Source organism: Dendrobates tinctorius, unplaced genomic scaffold (assembly GCF_039654945.1).
Source record: "Dendrobates tinctorius isolate UK_male_01 unplaced genomic scaffold, ASM3965494v1 ptg000020l, whole genome shotgun sequence".
In the NCBI taxonomy this organism is placed as follows: domain Eukaryota; kingdom Metazoa; phylum Chordata; class Amphibia; order Anura; family Dendrobatidae; genus Dendrobates; species Dendrobates tinctorius.
This window is the reverse complement of record NW_027361688.1, coordinates 3,882,858-3,904,957: the sequence shown is the minus strand read 5'-3', so window position 1 is coordinate 3,904,957 and position 22,100 is coordinate 3,882,858. Positions and strand designations below refer to the sequence as shown.

The window sequence follows — 22,100 nt, the reverse complement described above, 5'->3', positions numbered from 1 at the left end:
TGTACCCCCGGATTAATAAGATTAGTGTCGACCGGCAACCATAACTGTTTTATGGCACTTGGCATGCAGAACGCAGCGCCGAGCGGTATTTATAGACTACAAATTTCATGTCACTGGAGTATCCGGGTTTTCTTTTCAAACTGAGCGAGATGTCCGAGTAATTTTATTCATAGCTGGAAACCACGATGCTGCAGTGAAAGAGGCGACGACAACGCATTATGCGAAATGTAAAGATTATGCCATTTGGGATATTTAATCTCTTTCTCTATGCTGCTTCCATCGATCTACCGCTATAATACACTCACTGCAAGCACATGCAAGACATTCTACCGCTACTGAAGGAGAAGGAAGGTCCAAAGAAAAGGAGATGCAATATTCTGCATAGGGGGCAGTATTATAGTAGTTATATTCTTGTACATAGGGGCAGTATTATAGTAGTTATATTCTTGTACATAGGGGCAGTATTATAGTAGTTATATTCTTGTACATAGGAGCAGTATTATAGTAGTTATATTCTTGTACATAGGGGACAGTATTATAGTAGTTATATTCTTGTACATAGGGGCAGTATTATAGTAGTTATATTCTTGTACATAGGAGCAGTATTATAGTAGTTATATTCTTGTACATAGGAGCAGTATTATAGTAGTTATATTCTTGTACATAGGGGCAGTATTATAGTAGTTATATTCTTGTACATAGGGACAGTATTATAGTAGTTATATTCTTGTACATAGGGGGGAGTATTATAGTAGTTATATTCTTGTACATAGGGGGCAGTATTATAGTAGTTATATTCTTGTACATAGGGACAGTATTATAGTAGTTATATTCTTGCACATAGGGGGCAGTATTATAGTAGATATATTCTTGTACATAGGGGGCAGTATTATAGTAGTTATATTCTTGTACATAGGGAGCAGTATTATAGTAGTTATATTCTTGTATATAGGATCAGTATTATAGTAGTTATATTCTTGTACATAGGGGCAGATTATAGTAGTTATATTCTTGTACATAGGGGCAGTATTATAGTAGTTATATTCTTGTACATAGTTGCAGTATTATAGTAGTTGTATTCTTGTACACAGGGGGCAGTATTATAGTAGTTATATTCTTGTACATAAGGAGCAGTATTATAGTAGTTATATTCTTGTATATAGGATCAGTATTATTGTAGTTATATTCTTGTACATAGGGGGAGTATTATAGTAGTTGTATTCTTGTACACAGGGGGCAGTATTATAGTAGTTATATTCTTGTACATAGGGAGCAGTATTATAGTAGTTATATTCTTGTACATAGGATCAGTATTATTGTAGTTATATTCTTGTACATAGGGGGGAGTATTATAGTAGTTATATTCTTGTACATAGGGACAGTATTATAGTAGTTATATTCTTGCACATAGGGGGCAGTATTATAGTAGTTATATTCTTGTACATAGGGGGCAGTATTATAGTAGTTATATTCTTGTACATAGGGGCAGTATTATAGTAGTTATATTCTTGTACATAGGGAGCAGTATTATAGTAGTTATATTCTTGTATATAGGATCAGTATTATTGTAGTTATATTCTTGTACATAGGGGCAGATTATAGTAGTTACAGTATATTCTTGTACATAGGGGCAGTATTATAGTAGTTATATTCTTGTACATAGTTGCAGTATTATAGTAGTTATATTCTTGTACATAGGGGAAGTGTTATAGTAGTTATATTCTTGTACATAGGAGCAGTATTATAGTAGTTATATTCTTGTACTTAGGAGCAGTATTATAGTAGTTATATTCTTGTACATAGTGGCAGTATTATAGTAGTTATATTCTTGTATATAGGATCAGTATTATAGTAGTTATATTCTTGTACATAGGGGCAGTATTATAGTAGTTATATTCTTGCACATAGGAGCAGTATTATAGTAGTTATATTCTTGTTCATAGGGGCAGTATTATAGTAGTTATATTCTTGTACATAGGGGAAGTGTTATAGTAGTTATATTCTTGTACATAGGAGCAGTATTATAGTAGTTATATTCTTGTACTTAGGAGCAGTATTATAGTAGTTATATTCTTGTACATAGGGGCAGTATTATAGTAGTTATATTCTTGCACATAGGGGCAGTATTATAGTAGCTATATTCTTGTACATAGGAGCAGTATTATAGTAGTTATATTCTTGTATATAGGATCAGTATTATAGTAGATATATTCTTGTACATAGGGGCAGTATTATAGTAGTTATATTCTTGCACATAGGAGCAGTATTATAGTAGTTATATTCTTGTACATAGGGGCAGTATTATAGTAGTTATATTCTTGTACATAGGGGAAGTGTTATAGTAGTTATATTCTTGTACATAGGAGCAGTATTATAATAGTTATATTCTTGTACTTAGGAGCAGTATTATAGAAGTTATATTCTTGTACATAGGGGCAGTATTATAGTAGTTATATTCTTGCACATAGGGGCAGTATTATAGTAGTTATATTCTTGTTCATAGGAGCAGTATTATAGTAGTTATATTCTTGTACATAGGGGGCAGTATTATAGTAGTTATATTCTTGTACATAGGGGCAGTATTATAGTAGTTATATTCTTGTACATAGGGGCAGTATTATAGTAGTTATATTCTTGTACATAGGGGGCAGTATTATAGTAGTTATATTCTTGTACATAGGGGCAGTATTATAGTAGTTATATTCTTGTACATAGGAGCATTATTATAGTAGTTATAATCTTGTATATAGGATCAGAATTATAGTAGTTATATTCTTGTACATAGGGAGCAGTATTATAGTAGTTATATACTTGCACATAGGAGCAGTATTATAGTAGTTATATTCTTGTGCATAGGAGCAGTATTATAGTAGTTATATTCTTGTACATAGGGGCAGTATTATAGTAGTTATATTCTTGTACATAGGGAGCAGTATTATAGTAGTTATATTCTTGTACATAGGGGCAGTATTATAGTAGTTATATTCTTGTACATAGGGGGCAGTATTATAGTAGTTATATTCTTGTACATAGGGAGCAGTATTATAGTAGTTATATTCTTGTACATAGGAGCAGTATTATAGTAGTTATATTCTTGTACATAGGGAGCAGTATTATAGTAGTTATATTCTTGTACATAGGAGCAGTATTATAGTAGTTATATTCTTGTACATAGGGGGCAGTATTATAGTAGTTATATTCTTGTACATAGGGAGCAGTATTATAGTAGTTATATTCTTGTACATAGGGGCAGTATTATAGTAGTTATATTCTTGTACATAGGGGCAGTATTATAGTAGGTATGTTCTTGTACATAGGGGACAGTATTAGGCTGAGTGCAGACGGAGTTTTGAGCCCTGCGGATTTTTCCGTGCAGAATGGAAGAAAACCGCAGGTCAAATGACCTGCATTTTTCCTGCGGATTTCTTCCATTTTTCACGCGGTTTTCTTACGGTTTTTGTGCGGTTTTCCATTGCGGTCTTCCCCCTGCGGATTTGGTAACAGGGGAGATAGAAAACCGCACAAAAGAAGTAACATGCTGCGGATTTTGTACCGCAGGAAAACCGCGCGGAAAAATCCGCAGCGTCTGCACAGCGTTTTTTTTTTTCATTCATTTTAAAGGTACTGTACATCACAATGCGGATATGCAGCGTTTCTGCGTGGTAAAATCCCCTGCGGAAACGCTGCAAATCTGCATCGTGTGCACATGGCCTTATAGTAGTTATATTCTGGTACATAGGGGCAGTATTATAGCGGGTATATTATTATTATTTTCTAATTACATTGCCTCTTTTATGAATCTTTATGTAATTTTCCTATGATTTAGCTTTTCCTCTGTGTGAGGTGTTGCTCTGTTATGGTTTTCCCTGTTTCTGACCGGCGCATATTTCCCGGCTTCCTCCTCCGCCATGTAATAACCTGCTGTAGATGTTCCTGAATGATTTCATTGATTAAGTTTCCTTTGTGCTGAAACTTCTGTGCCCGGAATCCAAATCTAATACCTTAATTTAATTCTCACCTGATAAGGTTGCCGGGAAGACGCCAAAGCCATTTAACCCTCCTTGTTTGTGCAGATTAAAGGAATGAGACAGAAACCGCTGTAGGGTCTCTGTATCCAGACCAGACATTGATAATTTTTTTTTACCATGATTTGCGGATTGTACATTATGTGGTCTCTTGGCCGCACTAATTATAGATTTTGAGTAAATTCCTTACTCTATACATTGGAGAAATGCTCCAAATCTACCAATCTGCAAGTAAATATACGATCCAGAGCGTCGGAGAGCAGGTGACTGTAGCTTTAAGAATATATTGACTGAGGAGGGACATCTACTTATATGATACTGAGTATAGAGGGACACTGCTTATACTGGGTATAAGAGGCACTCTGCGAGCAGGGGAGCAGATGAGAGTTGTATTCAACTGATAACCGTGACAGCAGGCGGCGGGTGATGGGACTATTCTTCCCATCAGCCTACACCTGCTGCCATTAATACCAGTGAGAGCAGGCGACGGCTGATAGGAGTATTCATCACCCACCAACTGTGCTATAAATAAATACATTTAAAAAGTGGCGTGGGTCCCCCTGTATTTTCTATAACTAGCCAGGCAACCCCTCTTTGGGCACTGTTTATTGATGTAACGTTTGCAGTGGGCATGTTCTGGCACTGTAAATAGGGGGCACTCTTATTGTATGTCACTGTTTAAAGGGGGCACCCTCTAACACTGTTTATAGGGGTCAATCTGCTGAATTTGTTTTTAGGGGTCACTTTGGCTTTTGTCCTGAGCTCTGTTTGCAAAGTCCAACTCAAGGCTCCCAGATACCATCGATTTATGCGTCAAGCAGCTGCCATCACACTATTTAAAAGGTGGGTTCCCTTTAAGAAGAAGTTTCATTTCCCAATAAAAACCCTTTATTTTATTTTTATCTCTCAGTAAATCACATAAATCATAATAACCATCATGTGCATTAAATCAATTCTGCTCCAAAACTGGAAAATACAGATTATTATCCACTACAATTAACATAAAAAAAACAAGTTCCATCTCTAATAATCAGGATTTACTGCCGTCCTCTGATTATTTAGAGTATTGAATATTTTACCTCCCTGATTACACCATGAATCGTTCAGCTTCCTGCTGACTCAGAGACCCCGTTTTCTGCAAAGCTGCCAGATATCGATTAGTTCAGAATATAAGATTAGAAATTTTTTTTTTTACCAGGAACAGCGCCCCTGACATCCTTAGGTTGTGTCTGGTTTTGCAGCACAGCCTCATTAAAGTAAATGGGGCTTAGCTGCAATACCTGACAAAGCCTATGGGCAAGGGTGGCGCTGTTTCTCGGAGAAACATAAGCCTTATTCCAACCTAAAAGTGAAACCTCCCGCTATTGATATTCCATACCCAACCATGGGTTAGGTGGTCCGACAATGACTAAATCGGGAACCATATTTACCTTTTCTCCCTTCTATTGGTCGGACCCCTATCTAACCACTTGGCTCAGAAGAACTCAGAGTGGCAACCTGTGGAATTTTGAGTCTCGCTTTGGATGTGACCGGAGTGTTACTCAAGCCCGCGAAGTTTCTAGCCTTGACGCCATCACGGCGGGATTCAAATATGTAGATCTTTATTTACAAATAACAAGAAGACCCGTTCAGTAATGTTTTATTCCGATCCTCTCCTCCCCGTCCCCGAACTCTGCGCCTTCTCCTCCCTATCTATTCCTCTGAGAATGCGTGTGATTTTCACAGCGAGAGCGCACAAAGCCCCCCTACCTCCCCCCCCCCCCCCCCCCATGCATTGTATTTAAAATTCAGCTGAACATTCACGCCATCTGCTCTCCTTCCACAGCTGAGAATTTTTGCCTTCGTAAAGCTGGCACAGCGGCAGCGCTGCCCCACCGCTGACCTTCAAAGCGAGCAAGTGGCCGGAGCGGCTCCATTTACACTTCTATTAGACAAGGCATTTACTAAATTCCATTCCTCTTCTATCTGAGACTTCATTTTGTTTAGACACAGAGCACCAAAGCCCCTGAAGAACCAAAGAGTTGAGAAACAAAATTGCATCTTCCTGTGGCCACCACTAGAGGGAGCTCCAGAGCATACTGCACACAACTTATCCATTAAGCTCTATGCTGACAATGTATGCAGTGAGTCAGGAAACTTTTATCCTATAATTCTCATCCTCTGGAGAGGATAGAATAGAAAAAAAGGATCTCTGACTGCCTTAAAGATGTAATACACAAATAATCAGCAATGAATTTTGCATCCATACAGATTAAAAATAAAGGAAATGGATATATTTTAAGCTTTACTTTAACCCTACTTTATATCCACCATTACTCACGACTTAAGGTCTATGGCTCCTTTACAATACATTCTAGTACCCACAAGGACAAGAATTGGGTTCCGTCCAAGACGAAATTTATGGTCAAGTGCGAAAATGAAGTAGGCATTGGCACCAAATGAGGTTGTCAGTTCACCTCACCCCATGCTGAGGTTTGACAAAATCAAACGTTGGACATATCTGATCGTTATGTCTCCCGATCTTTGGTTAAGGAATACGTCATCGATGACACCTCTGGTGGCTTATGTTCCCTGAGAAGAAGAGGACCACATATACCATCCTTCTTCCCCAGACACCAGGCAGTGAAGAGGTCCCCATATGCATAAGATACTAATTCTGATCTTACAAAAGTTAGTAGTCTTGAACGTTAATTTGTATGCAGGACTAGTTTGAACAGATGAATGGTCAAGTCTCGTTTTTGTAGAAGTTATTCCATACCTTCAGTTGTCATCGTTTCCTCTACTGAACCTTAAAGAACTGCCCAGTACCCAACAGAGAACATGAAGGGGCTCGGTGAAGGTGGCATAGAAGGTGTGTAAGTGTCTGATGATGGGGTCACACATTTCATAAAAGGACAGCTGTCCGGCCTCGTAATCTAGATACAGACCTAGTTTCTTGCAGGAATGCTGAACTGGGAGCTGGTTGACTTTCGAGTCGTGTATCACAGAGTATTGATTGCTCCATAGACGGAGCGCCCATGACTTATCGTTGTGCCCGATGACGCAATGCTCCCCTTTCCTGTCTATATTGGCAAAGCTCATTCCTACGCACCAGTCTCCTCCGTCACTGCTTTCCAGCTCCAATAAGTGGTTCCCTGAGAAAAAGAAGTCCTTGCTTAAGACTTGACAAGACTGAAACATTTCGGGAGTCTCTGGACGATTTTGGCTTATTCCGGGCCAAGAGGCCACTTTGAGGTCTTCAGACACCTCTACATCATTTCCTGCAGTTTTGATATCCAGTAAGATGTTGGGAGCATCGGGCATCTTGAAGCCTCTGGACTTTATCTCTTGGGCAACTCTTTCCATGGCTGTGCGTATCATCATGGAGATAACGAGTCTATCCAGATCTCCCACAGTATGGACATCATGTGTAGTACAGGAATCCACCTCGCATATGTCAGATCTTTCCAGCTCCTGAGCTTTTAAGACCATGAGTGGATCCTTCATGTCGCACATCTGCTGAATAGAAACCATCACCCCGGAGAAATCTTCTATCTCCTTTTCCAACTGTTTGATCAGATCCGAGACTGATAGTGACACCTTCTCTTCCTGCCTGGAGATCTCACTCAGGACCATCTTCTCCAGGTCGTCCACCTGTCTCCTGATGTCTGTAAAGAACTGAGAAATAGTCTGACTTATGCTGTCAGCTCTGTCATGGACATTCGTGATGTGGTTATGCAAAGCCTTAATCCTTGACCTTTTTCCTTCCCTTTTCGAAAACAGATTGTCAAAGTCCGTTCTCAGTTGCTCCTTTTTCTTGCCCGAAGCCTCATCTAGAGTCTCTACTTGATGTCCACGATGATCTCCAGTCAAACTGCAGGACACACAGATACAAGCCTGGTCCTCAGTGCAGAAATATTCCAGGATCTTCTTATGGACAGAACATTTTCTGCTCTCCAAGGAAGTGCTGGGATCAGTGAGGACATGTTCTGCTGCCTTACTGTGAACTCTCAGGTGGTTATCACATAGAGAAGCCTCGCAGTGTAGACAGGATCTAACAGCAGGTACAGAAGAATGAATGCAGTAAGTGCAATAGATCTGGAAGACCTCCTTGCCAGGTGGCTCAGTAGACCTGGGTCTCTCCACAATGTTACTTGGTTTGCGATTCGTCAGTGTAGGCCACGACCGAAATTCTTCTCCGCATTTAGGGCAGGAATAAACTCCATACTCGTCCGGTTTATCTAGCACACAATCAATACAGGCCCAGCAGAAGTTGTGTCCACATCTCAGGGTTACAAGATCGGTATAAAGGCTCAGGCAGATGGAGCAGTCCAGCTCTTCTTTCGGGTCAGTGGACGCCATGGCTGACAGCAGTTGCGAGAAATGAAACTTTGAGCGTTACACAAAGATGACGAGACTCATTCCACACCCACCGGTGACAGATATGCCAGGTATGGGAGCAATGTTCAGTCCACAACTGCACTGAGCGAAATTACACATATCTGAGCCGTCACTGCCTTAGAAGTGGTCAAATTCCATTGTGATAGTCTCAGCCCGGGGATACTCTGATCCGGCCAGAGGTCCGGTCCTATCTGCCCAGTCCTGGTGCATGCGCCACGTGAGGTTCGGCATAATCTGTACCGTAGGTTACACGATCAGCTTATTAGTATGTGACTTAGATACACGGCTCAGCAATCTGATATCTCACACGAAAGGCTTGGATACAGCAGTCCAAGACCAATATCACACAGTATAGGCCAGATAAATTGGACAGTATCGTACTTTATAAGATTAGATACATGGATCAGCACAGAGCATAACATGGAATAAGTTTAGATACTGCATACCCAATGTAGAAATAACAGGTATTCAGCAGATTTGGCACAAAAATTGATTTAACAAAATGTATACATCTTTATTAAGGCAGAAAAAAACATATATAAAAATACACATAACAATGCAAGTTATAGCTAAATTAGTGACAAAATGTACAATTGGTGGAGAAAGGCTGAACTTGATGGAGCGACGTCTGTTTTTCAACCTATGTAATTATGAGCCAATGGCAGAAAAAGCTGCATCAAAATAGGATACGGACATAAAAATGATATCGGGAATCACTGCGCAGTTATAAAGTATGATGCCCCCAAAATGCTCCCCGCACATACAGCATAATATCTCCATAGTGAATTTCCCCAAACAAGGACAATATGAAGACCCCAGAGAGACCCCAGCAACGTTTGATGCCCCTTATGGTATGATGCCCCCACAGCCCCCTATACACAGTATGATGGCCTCACAGCTCTGGTATGTACAGTATGATGTCCCCACAGCTCCGCTATATGTATGGTATTATGTACTCACAGCCCCCCCAGACACAGTATGATGCCCCCACAGCTCCGCTATTTATGTTATGATGTCCTCACAGCTCCCCAAACACAGTATTATGGCCCCACAGCTCCGCTATATGTATGGTATGATGTCCTCACAGCTCTGGTATGTACAGTATGATGCCCCCACAGCTCCGCTATATGTATGGTATTATGTACTCACAGCCCCCCCAGACACAGTATGATGCCCCCACAGCTCCGCTATATATGGTATGATGTCCTCACAGCCCCCCATACACAGCATTATGGCCCCACAGCTCCGGTATATACAGTAAGATGTCCCCACAGCTCCCTATATGCAGTATGATGGCCCCACATCTCTGGTATGTAAAGTATGATGCCCCCACAGCTCCACTATATATAGTATTGTGTTCCCGCAGGCCCCTATACACAGTATAATGGCCCCACAGCTCCACTATATATATATATATATATATATACACTCACTGGCCACTTTATTAGGTACACCATGCTAGTAAGGGGTTGGACCCCTTTTGCCTTCAGAACTGCCTCAATTCTTCGTGGCAGAGATTCAACAAGGTGCTGGAAGCATTCCTCAGAGATTTTGGACCATATTGACATGATGGCATCACACAGTTGGCGCAGATTTGTCGGCTGCACATCCCTGATGCGAATCTCCCGTTCCACCACATCCCAAAGATGCTCTATTGGATTGAGATCTGGTGACTGAGGAGGCCATTTGAGTACAGTGAACTCATTGTCATGTTCAAGAAACCAATCTGAGATGATTCGAGCTTTATGACATGGCGCATTATCCTGCTGAAAGTAGCCATCAGATGTTGGGTACATTGTGGTCATAAAGGGATGGACATGGTCAGCAACAATACTCAGGTAGGCTGTGGCGTTGCAACGATGCTCAATTGGTACCAAGGGGCCCAAAGAGTGCCAAGAAAAAATTCCCCACACCATGACACCACCACCACCAGCCTGAACCGTTGATACAAGGCAGGATGGATCCATGCTTTCATGTTGTTTACGCCAAATTCTGACCCTACCATCCGAATGTCGCAGCAGAAATCGAGACTCATCAGACCAGGCAACGTTTTTCCAATCTTCTACTGTCCAATTTCGATGAGCTTGTGCAAATTGTAGCCTCAGTTTCCTGTTCTTAGCTGAGAGGAGTGGTACCCGGTGTGGTCTTCTGCTGCTGTAGCCCATCTGCCTCAAAGTTCGACGCACTGTGCGTTCAGAGATGCTCTTCTGCCTACCTTGGTTGTAATGGGTGGCAATTTGAGTCACTGTTGCCTTTCTATCAGCTCGAACCAGTCTGCCCATTCTCCTCTGACCTCTGGCATCAACAAGGCATTTCCGGCCACAGAACTGCCGCTCACTGGATTTTTTTTCTTTTTCGGACCATTCTCTGTAAACCCTAGAGATGGTTGTGCGTGAAAATCCCAGTAGATCAGCAGTTTCTGAAATTCTCAGACCAGCCCTTCTGGCACCAACAATCATGCCACGTTCAAAGGCACTCAAATCACCTTTCTTCCCCATACTGATGCTCGGTTTGAACTGCAGGAGATTGTCTTGACCATGTCTACATGCCTAAATGCACTGAGTTGCCGCCATGTGATTGGCTGATTAGAAATTAAGTCTTAACACACAGTTGGACAGGTGTACCTAATAAAGTGGCCAGTGAGTGTATATATATATATATATTAAATATGATGGGCATAAAGCCCCCCAATACAAACTACAAGGGTTCCACAGCTCCGCTATATATAATACAGCGTTCCTACAGCCCCTGTACACAGTATGATGGCCCCACAGCTACGGTATATACAGTATGATGCCCCCACAGCTCCACTATACATAGTTTGATGGCCCGGAGCCCACTATATTCAGTATGATGTCTCCACAGCCCTCTATATGCAGTATGAGGTCCACGTAGTTCTCTATATACAGTTTGATGGTCCACAGCTCCCTCCACATAGTATGATCATCCACAATATCCAATATATAGTATAAAGACCTCCACAGCTTCCTGTACACAGTATGATAGCCCTCAGCTTTTATACACAGTAAGCTGGCCCCCACAGGTCCCTATACACCACAGTATGACGACCCACAGCCCCTTATGCTGTATGAAATCCCCCAGAGCTTCCTTTATACAGTAAGCTGGCCCCCACAGGTCCCTATACACTACAGTATGACGACCCACCGCCCCTTATGCCGTATGAAATCCCCCAGAGCTTCCTTTATACAGTAAGCTGGCCCCCACAGGTCCCTATACACCACAGTATGACGACCCACCGCCCCTTATGCCGTATGAAATCCCCCAGAGCTTCCTTTATACAGTAAGCTGGCCCCCACAGGGCCCTATACACCACAGTATGACGACCCACAGCCCCTTATGCCGTATGAAATCCCCCAGAGCTTCCTTTATACAGTAAGATAGCCCCCACAGGGCCCTATACACCACAGTATGACGACCCACAGCCCCTTACACCGTATGAAATCCCCCAGAGCTTCCTTTATACAGTAAGCTGGCCCCCACAGGTCCCTATACACCACAGTATGACGACCCACCGCCCCTTATGCCGTATGAAATCCCCCAGAGCTTCCTTTATACAGTAAGATAGCCCCCACAGGGCCCTATACACCACAGTATGACGACCCACAGCCCCTTATGCCGTATGAAATCCCCCAGAGCTTCCTTTATACAGTAAGCTGGCCCCCACAGGTCCCTATACACTACAGTATGACGACAGACCGCCCCTTATGCCGTATGAAATCCCCCAGAGCTTCCTTTATACAGTAAGATAGCCCCCACAGGTCCCTATACACCACAGTATGACGACCCACCGCCCCTTATGCCGTATGAAATCCCCCAGAGCTTCCTTTATACAGTAAGATAGCCCCCACAGGTCCCTATACACCACAGTATGACGACCCACCGCCCCTTATGCCGTATGAAATCCCCCAGAGCTTCCTTTATACACTAAGCTGGCCCCCACAGGTCCCTATACACCACAGTATGACGACCCACCGCCCCTTATGCCGTATGAAATCCCCCAGAGCTTCCTTTATACAGTAAGCTGGCCCCCACAGGTCCCTATACACCACAGTATGACGACCCACCGCCCCTTATGCCGTATGAAATCCCCCAGAGCTTCCTTTATACAGTAAGATAGCCCCCACAGGTCCCTATACACCACAGTATGACGACCCACCGCCCCTTATGCCGTATGAAATCCCCCAGAGCTTCCTTTATACAGTAAGCTGGCCCCCACAGGTCCCTATACACCACAGTATGACGACCCACCGCCCCTTATGCCGTATGAAATCCCCCAGAGCTTCCTTTATACAGTAAGATAGCCCCCACAGGTCCCTATACACCACAGTATGACGACCCACAGCCCCTTATGCCGTATGAAATCCCCCAGAGCTTCCTTTATACAGTAAGATAACCCCCACAGGTCCCTATACACCACAGTATGACGACCCACTGCCCCTTATGCCGTATGAAATCCCCCAGAGCTTCCTTTATACAGTAAGCTGGCCCCCACAGTTCCCTATACACAGTATGACGACCCACCGCCCCTTATGCCATATGAAATCCCCCAGAGCTTCCTTTATACAGTAAGATAACCCCCACAGGTCCCTATACACCACAGTATGACGACCCACTGCCCCTTATGCCGTATGAAATCCCCCAGAGCTTCCTTTATACAGTAAGCTGGCCCCCACAGGTCCCTATACACCACAGTATGACGACCCACCGCCCCTTATGCCGTATGAAATCCCCCAGAGCTTCCTTTATACAGTAAGATAGCCCCCACAGGTCCCTATGCACCACAGTATGACGACCCACCGCCCCTTATGCCGTATGAAATCCCCCAGAGCTTCCTTTATACAGTAAGCTGGCCCCCACAGGGCCCTATACACCACAGTATGACGACCCACAGCCCCTTATGCCGTATGAAATCCCCCAGAGCTTCCTTTATACAGTAAGATAGCCCCCACAGGTCCCTATACACCACAGTAAGACGACCCACCGCCCCTTATGCCGTATGAAATCCCCCAGAGCTTCCTTTATACAGTAAGATAGCCCCCACAGGTCCCTATACACCACAGTATGACGACCCACAGCCCCTTATGCCATATGAAATCCCCCAGAGCTTCCTTTATACAGTAAGCTGGCCCCCACAGGGCCCTATACACCACAGTATGACGACCCACCGCCCCTTATGCCATATGAAATCCCCCAGAGCTTCCTTTATACAGTAAGCTGGCCCCCACAGGTCCCTATACACCACAGTATGACGACCCACAGCCCCTTAAACCGTATGAAATCCCCCAGAGCTTCCTTTATACAGTAAGCTGGCCCCCACAGGTCCCTATACACAGCATGACGACCCACCGCCCCTTATGCCGTATGAAATCCCCCAGAGCTTCCTTTATACAGTAAGATAGCCCCCACAGGTCCCTATACACCACAGTATGACGACCCACAGCCCCTTATGCCGTATGAAATCCCCCAGAGCTTCCTTTATACAGTAAGCTGGCCCCCACAGGTCCCTATACACAGTATGACGACCCACAGCCCCTTATGCCGTATGAAATCCCCCAGAGCTTCCTTTATACAGTAAGCTGGCCCCCACAGGTCCCTATACACAGTATGACGACCCACCGCCCCTTATGCCGTATGAAATCCCCCAGAGCTTCCTTTATACAGTAAGCTGGCCCCCACAGGTCCCTATACACCACAGTATGACGACCCACCGCCCCTTATGCCGTATGAAATCCCCCAGAGCTTCCTTTATACAGTAAGCTGGCCCCCACAGGTCCCTATACACCACAGTATGACGACCCACCGCCCCTTATGCCGTATGAAATCCCCCAGAGCTTCCTTTATACAGTAAGCTGGCCCCCACAGGTCCCTATACACCACAGTATGACGACCCACAGCCCCTTATGCCGTATGAAATCCCCCAGAGCTTCCTTTATACAGTAAGCTGGCCCCCACAGGTCCCTATACACCACAGTATGACGACCCACCGCCCCTTATGCCATATGAAATCCCCCAGAGCTTCCTTTATACAGTAAGCTGGCCCCCACAGGTCCCTATACACCACAGTATGACGACCCACTGCCCCTTATGCCATATGAAATCCCCCAGAGCTTCCTTTATACAGTAAGATAGCCCCCACAGGGCCCTATACACCACAGTATGACGACCCACCGCCCCTTATGCCGTATGAAATCCCCCAGAGCTTCCTTTATACAGTAAGCTTGCCCCCACAGGTCCCTTTACACCACAGTATGACGACCCACCGCCCCTTATGCCGTATGAAATCCCCCAGAGCTTCCTTTATACAGTAAGATAGCCCCCACAGGTCCCTATACACCACAGTATGACGACCCACCGCCCCTTATGCCGTATGAAATCCCCCAGAGCCTCCTTTATACAGTAAGCTGGCCCCCACAGGTCCCTATACACCACAGTATGACGACCCACCGCCCCTTATGCCGTATGAAATCCCCCAGAGCTTCCTTTATACAGTAAGATAGCCCCCACAGGTCCCTATACACCACAGTATGACGACCCACAGCCCCTTATGCCGTATGAAATCCCCCAGAGCTTCCTTTATACAGTAAGCTGGCCCCCACAGGTCCCTATACACAGTATGACGACCCACCGCCCCTTATGCCGTATGAAATCCCCCAGAGCTTCCTTTATACAGTAAGCTGGCCCCCACAGGTCCCTATACACCACAGTATGACGACCCACCGCCCCTTATGCCATATGAAATCCCCCAGAGCTTCCTTTATACAGTAAGCTGGCCCCCACAGGTCCCTATACACCACAGTATGACGACCCACTGCCCCTTATGCCATATGAAATCCCCCAGAGCTTCCTTTATACAGTAAGATAGCCCCCACAGGGCCCTATACACCACAGTATGACGACCCACCGCCCCTTATGCCGTATGAAATCCCCCAGAGCTTCCTTTATACAGTAAGCTGGCCCCCACAGGTCCCTATACACCACAGTATGACGACCCACCGCCCCTTATGCCGTATGAAATCCCCCAGACCTTCCTTTATACAGTAAGATAGCCCCCACAGGTCCCTATACACCACAGTATGACAACCCACCGCCCCTTATGCCGTATAAAATCCCCCAGAGCCTCCTTTATACAGTAAGCTGGCCCCCACAGGTCCCTATACACCACAGTATGACGACCCACCGCCCCTTATGCCGTATGAAATCCCCCAGAGCTTCCTTTATACAGTAAGCTGGCCCCCACAGGTCCCTATACACTACAGTATGACGACCCACCGCCCCTTATGCCGTATGAAATCCCCCAGAGCTTCCTTTATACAGTAAGATAGCCCCCACAGGTCCCTATACACCACAGTATGACGACCCACAGCCCCTTATGCCGTATGAAATCCCCCAGAGCTTCCTTTATACAGTAAGCTGGCCCCCACAGGTCCCTATACACAGTATGACGACCCACCGCCCCTTATGCCGTATGAAATCCCCCAGAGCTTCCTTTATACAGTAAGCTGGCCCCCACAGGTCCCTATACACAGTATGACGACCCACCGCCCCTTATGCCGTATGAAATCCCCCAGAGCTTCCTTTATACAGTAAGCTGGCCCCCACAGGTCCCTATACACCACAGTATGACGACCCACCGCCCCTTATGCCATATGAAATCCCCCAGAGCTTCCTTTATACAGTAAGATAGCCCCCACAGGTCCCTATACACCACAGTATGACGACCCACCGCCCCTTATGCCGTATGAAATCCCCCAGAGCTTCCTTTATACAGTAAGATAACCCCAAAGGTCCCTATACACCACAGTATGACGACCCACCGCCCCTTATGCCATATGAAATCCCCCAGAGCTTCCTTTATACAATAAGATAGCCCCCACAGGTCCCTATACACCACAGTATGACGACCCACCGCCCCTTATGCCGTATGAAATCCCCCAGAGCTTCCTTTATACAGTAAGATAACCCCAAAGGTCCCTATACACCACAGTATGACGACCCACAGCCCCTTATGCCGTATGAAATCCCCCAGAGCTTCCTTTATACACTAAGCTGGCCCCCACAGGTCCCTATACACCACAGTATGACGACCCACCGCCCCTTATGCCGTATGAAATCCCCCAGAGCTTCCTTTATACAGTAAGATAGCCCCCACAGGACCCTATACACCACAGTATGACGACCCACCGCCCCTTATGCCGTATGAAATCCCCCAGAGCTTCCTTTATACAGTAAGCTGGCCCCCACAGGTCCCTATACACCACAGTATGACGACCCACCGCCCCTTATGCCATATGAAATCCCCCAGAGCTTCCTTTATACAGTAAGATAGCCCCCACAGGTCCCTATACACCACAGTATGACGACCCACCGCCCCTTATGCCGTATGAAATCCCCCAGAGCTTCCTTTATACACTAAGCTGGCCCCCACAGGGCCCTATACACCACAGTATGACGACCCACCGCCCCTTATGCCATATGAAATCCCCCAGAGCTTCCTTTATACAGTAAGATAGCCCCCACAGGTCCCTATACACCACAGTATGACGACCCACAGCCCCTTATGCCGTATGAAATCCCCCAGAGCTTCCTTTATACACTAAGCTGGCCCCCACAGGGCCCTATACACCACAGTATGACGACCCACCGCCCCTTATGCCGTATGAAATCCCCCAGAGCTTCCTTTATACAGTAAGCTGGCCCCCACAGGTCCCTATACACCACAGTATGACGACCCACCGCCCCTTATGCCGTATGAAATCCCCCAGAGCTTCCTTTATACAGTATGATAGCCCCCACAGGTCCCTATACACCACAGTATGACGACCCACCGCCCCTTATGCCGTATGAAATCCCCCAGAGCTTCCTTTATACAGTAAGATAGCCCCCACAGGTCCCTATACACCACAGTATGACGACCCAAAGCCCCTTATGCCGTATGAAATCCCCCAGAGCTTCCTTTATACAGTAAGCTGGCCCCCACAGGTCCCTATACACCACAGTATGACGACCCACCGCCCCTTATGCCGTATGAAATCCCCCAGAGCTTCCTTTATACAGTAAGCTGGCCCCCACAGGTCCCTATACACCACAGTATGACGACCCACCGCCCCTTATGCCATATGAAATCCCCCAGAGCTTCCTTTATACAGTAAGATAGCCCCCACAGGGCCCTATACACCACAGTATGACGACCCACCGCCCCTTATGCCGTATGAAATCCCCCAGAGCTTCCTTTATACAGTAAGATAGCCCCCACAGGTCCCTATACACCACAGTATGACGACCCACCGCCCCTTATGCCGTATGAAATCCCCCAGAGCTTCCTTTATACAGTAAGATAGCCCCCACAGGGCCCTATACACCACAGTATGACGACCCACAGCCCCTTATGCCGTATGAAATCCCCCAGAGCTTCCTTTATACAGTAAGATAGCCCCCACAGGTCCCTATACACCACAGTATGACGACCCACCGCCCCTTATGCCGTATGAAATCCCCCAGAGCTTCCTTTATACAGTAAGCTGGCCCCCACAGGTCCCTATACACAGTATGACGACCCACCGCCCCTTATGCCGTATGAAATCCCCCAGAGCTTCCTTTATACAGTAAGATAGCCCCCACAGGTCCCTATACACCACAGTATGACGACCCACAGCCCCTTATGCCGTATGAAATCCCCCAGAGCTTCCTTTATACAGTAAGCTGGCCCCCACAGGTCCCTATACACCACAGTATGACGACCCACCGCCCCTTATGCCGTATGAAATCCCCCAGAGCTTCCTTTATACAGTAAGCTGGCCCCCACAGGTCCCTATACACCACAGTATGACGACCCACTGCCCCTTATGCCGTATGAAATCCCCCAGAGCTTCCTTTATACAGTAAGCTGGCCCCCACAGGTCCCTATACACCACAGTATGACGACCCACCGCCCCTTATGCCATATGAAATCCCCCAGAGCTTCCTTTATACAGTAAGATAGCCCCCACAGGGCCCTATACACCACAGTATGACGACCCACCGCCCCTTATGCCGTATGAAATCCCCCAGAGCCTCCTTTATACAGTAAGCTGGCCCCCACAGGTCCCTATACACCACAGTATGACGACCCACTGCCCCTTATGCCGTATGAAATCCCCCAGAGCTTCCTTTATACAGTAAGCTGGCCCCCACAGGTCCCTATACACAGTATGACGACCCACCGCCCCTTATGCCGTATGAAATCCCCCAGAGCTTCCTTTATACAGTAAGATAGCCCCCACAGGTCCCTATACACCACAGTATGACGACCCACAGCCCCTTATGCCGTATGAAATCCCCCAGAGCTTCCTTTATACAGTAAGCTGGCCCCCACAGGTCCCTATACACCACAGTATGACGACCCACAGCCCCTTATGCCGTATGAAATCCCCCAGAGCTTCCTTTATACAGTAAGCTGGCCCCCACAGGTCCCTATACACAGTATGACGACCCACCGCCCCTTATGCCATATGAAATCCCCCAGAGCTTCCTTTATACAGTAAGCTGGCCCCCACAGGGCCCTATACACCACAGTATGACGACCCACCGCCCCTTATGCCGTATGAAATCCCCCAGAGCTTCCTTTATACAGTAAGATAGCCCCCACAGGTCCCTATACACCACAGTATGACGACCCACCGCCCCTTATGCCGTATGAAATCCCCCAGAGCTTCCTTTATACAGTAAGATAGCCCCCACAGGTCCCTATACACCACAGTATGACGACCCACCGCCCCTTATGCCATATGAAATCCCCCAGAGCTTCCTTTATACAGTAAGCTGGCCCCCACAGGTCCCTATACACCACAGTATGACGACCCACCGCCCCTTATGCCGTATGAAATCCCCCAGAGCTTCCTTTATACAGTAAGATAGCCCCCACAGGTCCCTATACACCACAGTATGACGACCCACCGCCCCTTATGCCGTATGAAATCCCCCAGAGCTTCCTTTATACAGTAAGCTGGCCCCCACAGGTCCCTATACACCACAGTATGACGACCCACCGCCCCTTATGCCATATGAAATCCCCCAGAGCTTCCTTTATACAGTAAGATAGCCCCCACAGGGCCCTATACACCACAGAATGACGACCCACCGCCCCTTATGCCGTATGAAATCCCCCAGAGCTTCCTTTATACATTAAGATAGCCCCCACAGGGCCCTATACACCACAGTATGACGACCCACCGCCCCTTATGCCATAGGAAATCCCCCAGAGCTTCCTTTATACAGTAAGATAGCCCCCACAGGGCCCTATACACCACAGTATGACGACCCACCGCCCCTTATGCCGTATGAAATCCCCCAGAGCTTCCTTTATACAGTAAGATAGCCCCCACAGGTCCCTATACACCACAGTATGACGACCCACCGCCCCTTATGCCGTATGAAATCCCCCAGAGCTTCCTTTATACAGTAAGCTGGCCCCCACAGGTCCCTATACACCACAGTATGACGACCCACCGCCCCTTATGCCGTATGAAATCCCCCAGAGCTTCCTTTATACAGTAAGCTGGCCCCCACAGGTCCCTATACACCACAGTATGACGACCCACCGCCCCTTATGCCGTATGAAATCCCCCAGAGCTTCCTTTATACAGTAAGCTGGCCCCCACAGGGCCCTATACACCACAGTATGACGACCCACCGCCCCTTATGCCGTATGAAATCCCCCAGAGCTTCCTTTATACAGTAAGCTGGCCCCCACAAGTCCCTATACACCACAGTATGACGACCCACAGCCCCTTATGCCGTATGAAATCCCCCAGAGCTTCCTTTATACAGTAAGATAGCCCCCACAGGTCCCTATACACCACAGTATGACGACCCACCGCCCCTTATGCCATATGAAATCCCCCAGAGCTTCCTTTATACAGTAAGCTGGCCCCCACAGGTCCCTATACACCACAGTATGACGACCCACCGCCCCTTATGCCGTATGAAATCCCCCAGAGCTTCCTTTATACAGTAAGATAGCCCCCACAGGTCCCTATACACCACAGTATGACGACCCACCGCCCCTTATGCCGTATGAAATCCCCCAGAGCTTCCTTTATACAGTAAGCTGGCCCCCACAGGTCCCTATACACCACAGTATGACGACCCACCGCCCCTTATGCCATATGAAATCCCCCAGAGCTTCCTTTATACAGTAAGATAGCCCCCACAGGGCCCTATACACCACAGAATGACGACCCACCGCCCCTTATGCCGTATGAAATCCCCCAGAGCTTCCTTTATACAGTTAGAGAGCCCCCACAGGTCCCTATACACCACAGTATGACGACCCACCGCCCCTTATGCCGTATGAAATCCCCCAGAGCTTCCTTTATACAGTAAGCTGGCCCCCACAGGTCCCTATACACCACAGTATGACGACCCACCGCCCCTTATGCCATATGAAATCCCCCAGAGCTTCCTTTATACAGTAAGATAGCCCCCACAGGGCCCTATACACCACAGAATGACGACCCACCGCCCCTTATGCCGTATGAAATCCCCCAGAGCTTCCTTTATACAGTAAGATAGCCCCCACAGGGCCCTATACACCACAGTATGACGACCCACCGCCCCCTATGCCGTATGAAATCCCCCAGAGCTTCCTTTATACAGTAAGATAGCCCCCACAGGTCCCTATACACCACAGTATGACGACCCACCGCCCCTTATGCCATATGAAATCCCCCAGAGCTTCCTTTATACAGTAAGATAGCCCCCACAGGTCCCTATACACCACAGTATGACGACCCACCGCCCCTTATGCCGTATGAAATCCCCCAGAGCTTCCTTTATACAGTAAGCTGGCCCCCACAGGTCCCTATACACCACAGTATGACGACCCACCGCCCCTTATGCCGTATGAAATCCCCCAGAGCTTCCTTTATACAGTAAGATAGCCCCCACAGGTCCCTATACACCACAGTATGACGACCCACAGCCCCTTATGCCGTATGAAATCCCCCAGAGCTTCCTTTATACAGTAAGATAGCCCCCACAGGTCCCTATACACCACAGTATGACGACCCACAGCCCCTTATGCCGTATGAAATCCCCCAGAGCTTCCTTTATACAGTAAGCTGGCCCCCACAGGTCCCTATACACAGTATGACGACCCACAGCCCCTTATGCCGTATGAAATCCCCCAGAGCTTCCTTTATACAGTAAGCTGGCCCCCACAGGTCCCTATACACCACAGTATGACGACCCACTGCCCCTTATGCCGTATGAAATCCCCCAGAGCTTCCTTTATACAGTAAGCTGGCCCCCACAGGTCCCTATACACCACAGTATGACGACCCACTGCCCCTTATGCCGTATGAAATCCCCCAGAGCTTCCTTTATACAGTAAGCTGGCCCCCACAGGGCCCTATACACCACAGTATGACGACCCACCGCCCCTTATGCCGTATGAAATCCCCCAGAGCTTCCTTTATACAGTAAGCTGGCCCCCACAGGTCCCTATACACCACAGTATGACGACCCACCGACCCTTATGCCTTATGAAATCCCCCAGAGCTTCCTTTATACAGTAAGATAGCCCCCACAGGGCCCTATACACCACAGTATGACGACCCACCGCCCCTTATGCCGTATGAAATCCCCCAGAGCTTCCTTTATACAGTAAGCTGGCCCCCACAGGTCCCTATACACCAC

General features: G+C 46.8%; 2 protein-coding genes across 2 annotated transcripts in view; one reads left to right on the top strand and one right to left on the bottom strand.

Moving 5' to 3' along the window:
- LARGE1 (LARGE xylosyl- and glucuronyltransferase 1) overlaps window positions 1-22,100 on the top strand; it is a 437,502-nt gene that overhangs the window by 357,649 nt on the left and 57,753 nt on the right. The gene's annotated exons all lie outside the window — the stretch shown is intronic.
- Window positions 6,786-8,366, bottom strand: LOC141083307 (E3 ubiquitin/ISG15 ligase TRIM25-like). Its single transcript, XM_073567489.1, has one exon. The coding sequence runs from the start codon at window positions 8,364-8,366 to the stop codon at window positions 6,786-6,788; it is 1,581 nt and encodes a 526-aa protein (XP_073423590.1).

Bases quoted from the DNA above. Each gene is read 5' to 3' on its own strand.
- LOC141083307 (XM_073567489.1), bottom strand. From the start codon at position 8,366: ATGGCGTCCACTGACCCGAAAGAAGAGCTGGACTGCTCCATCTGCCTG.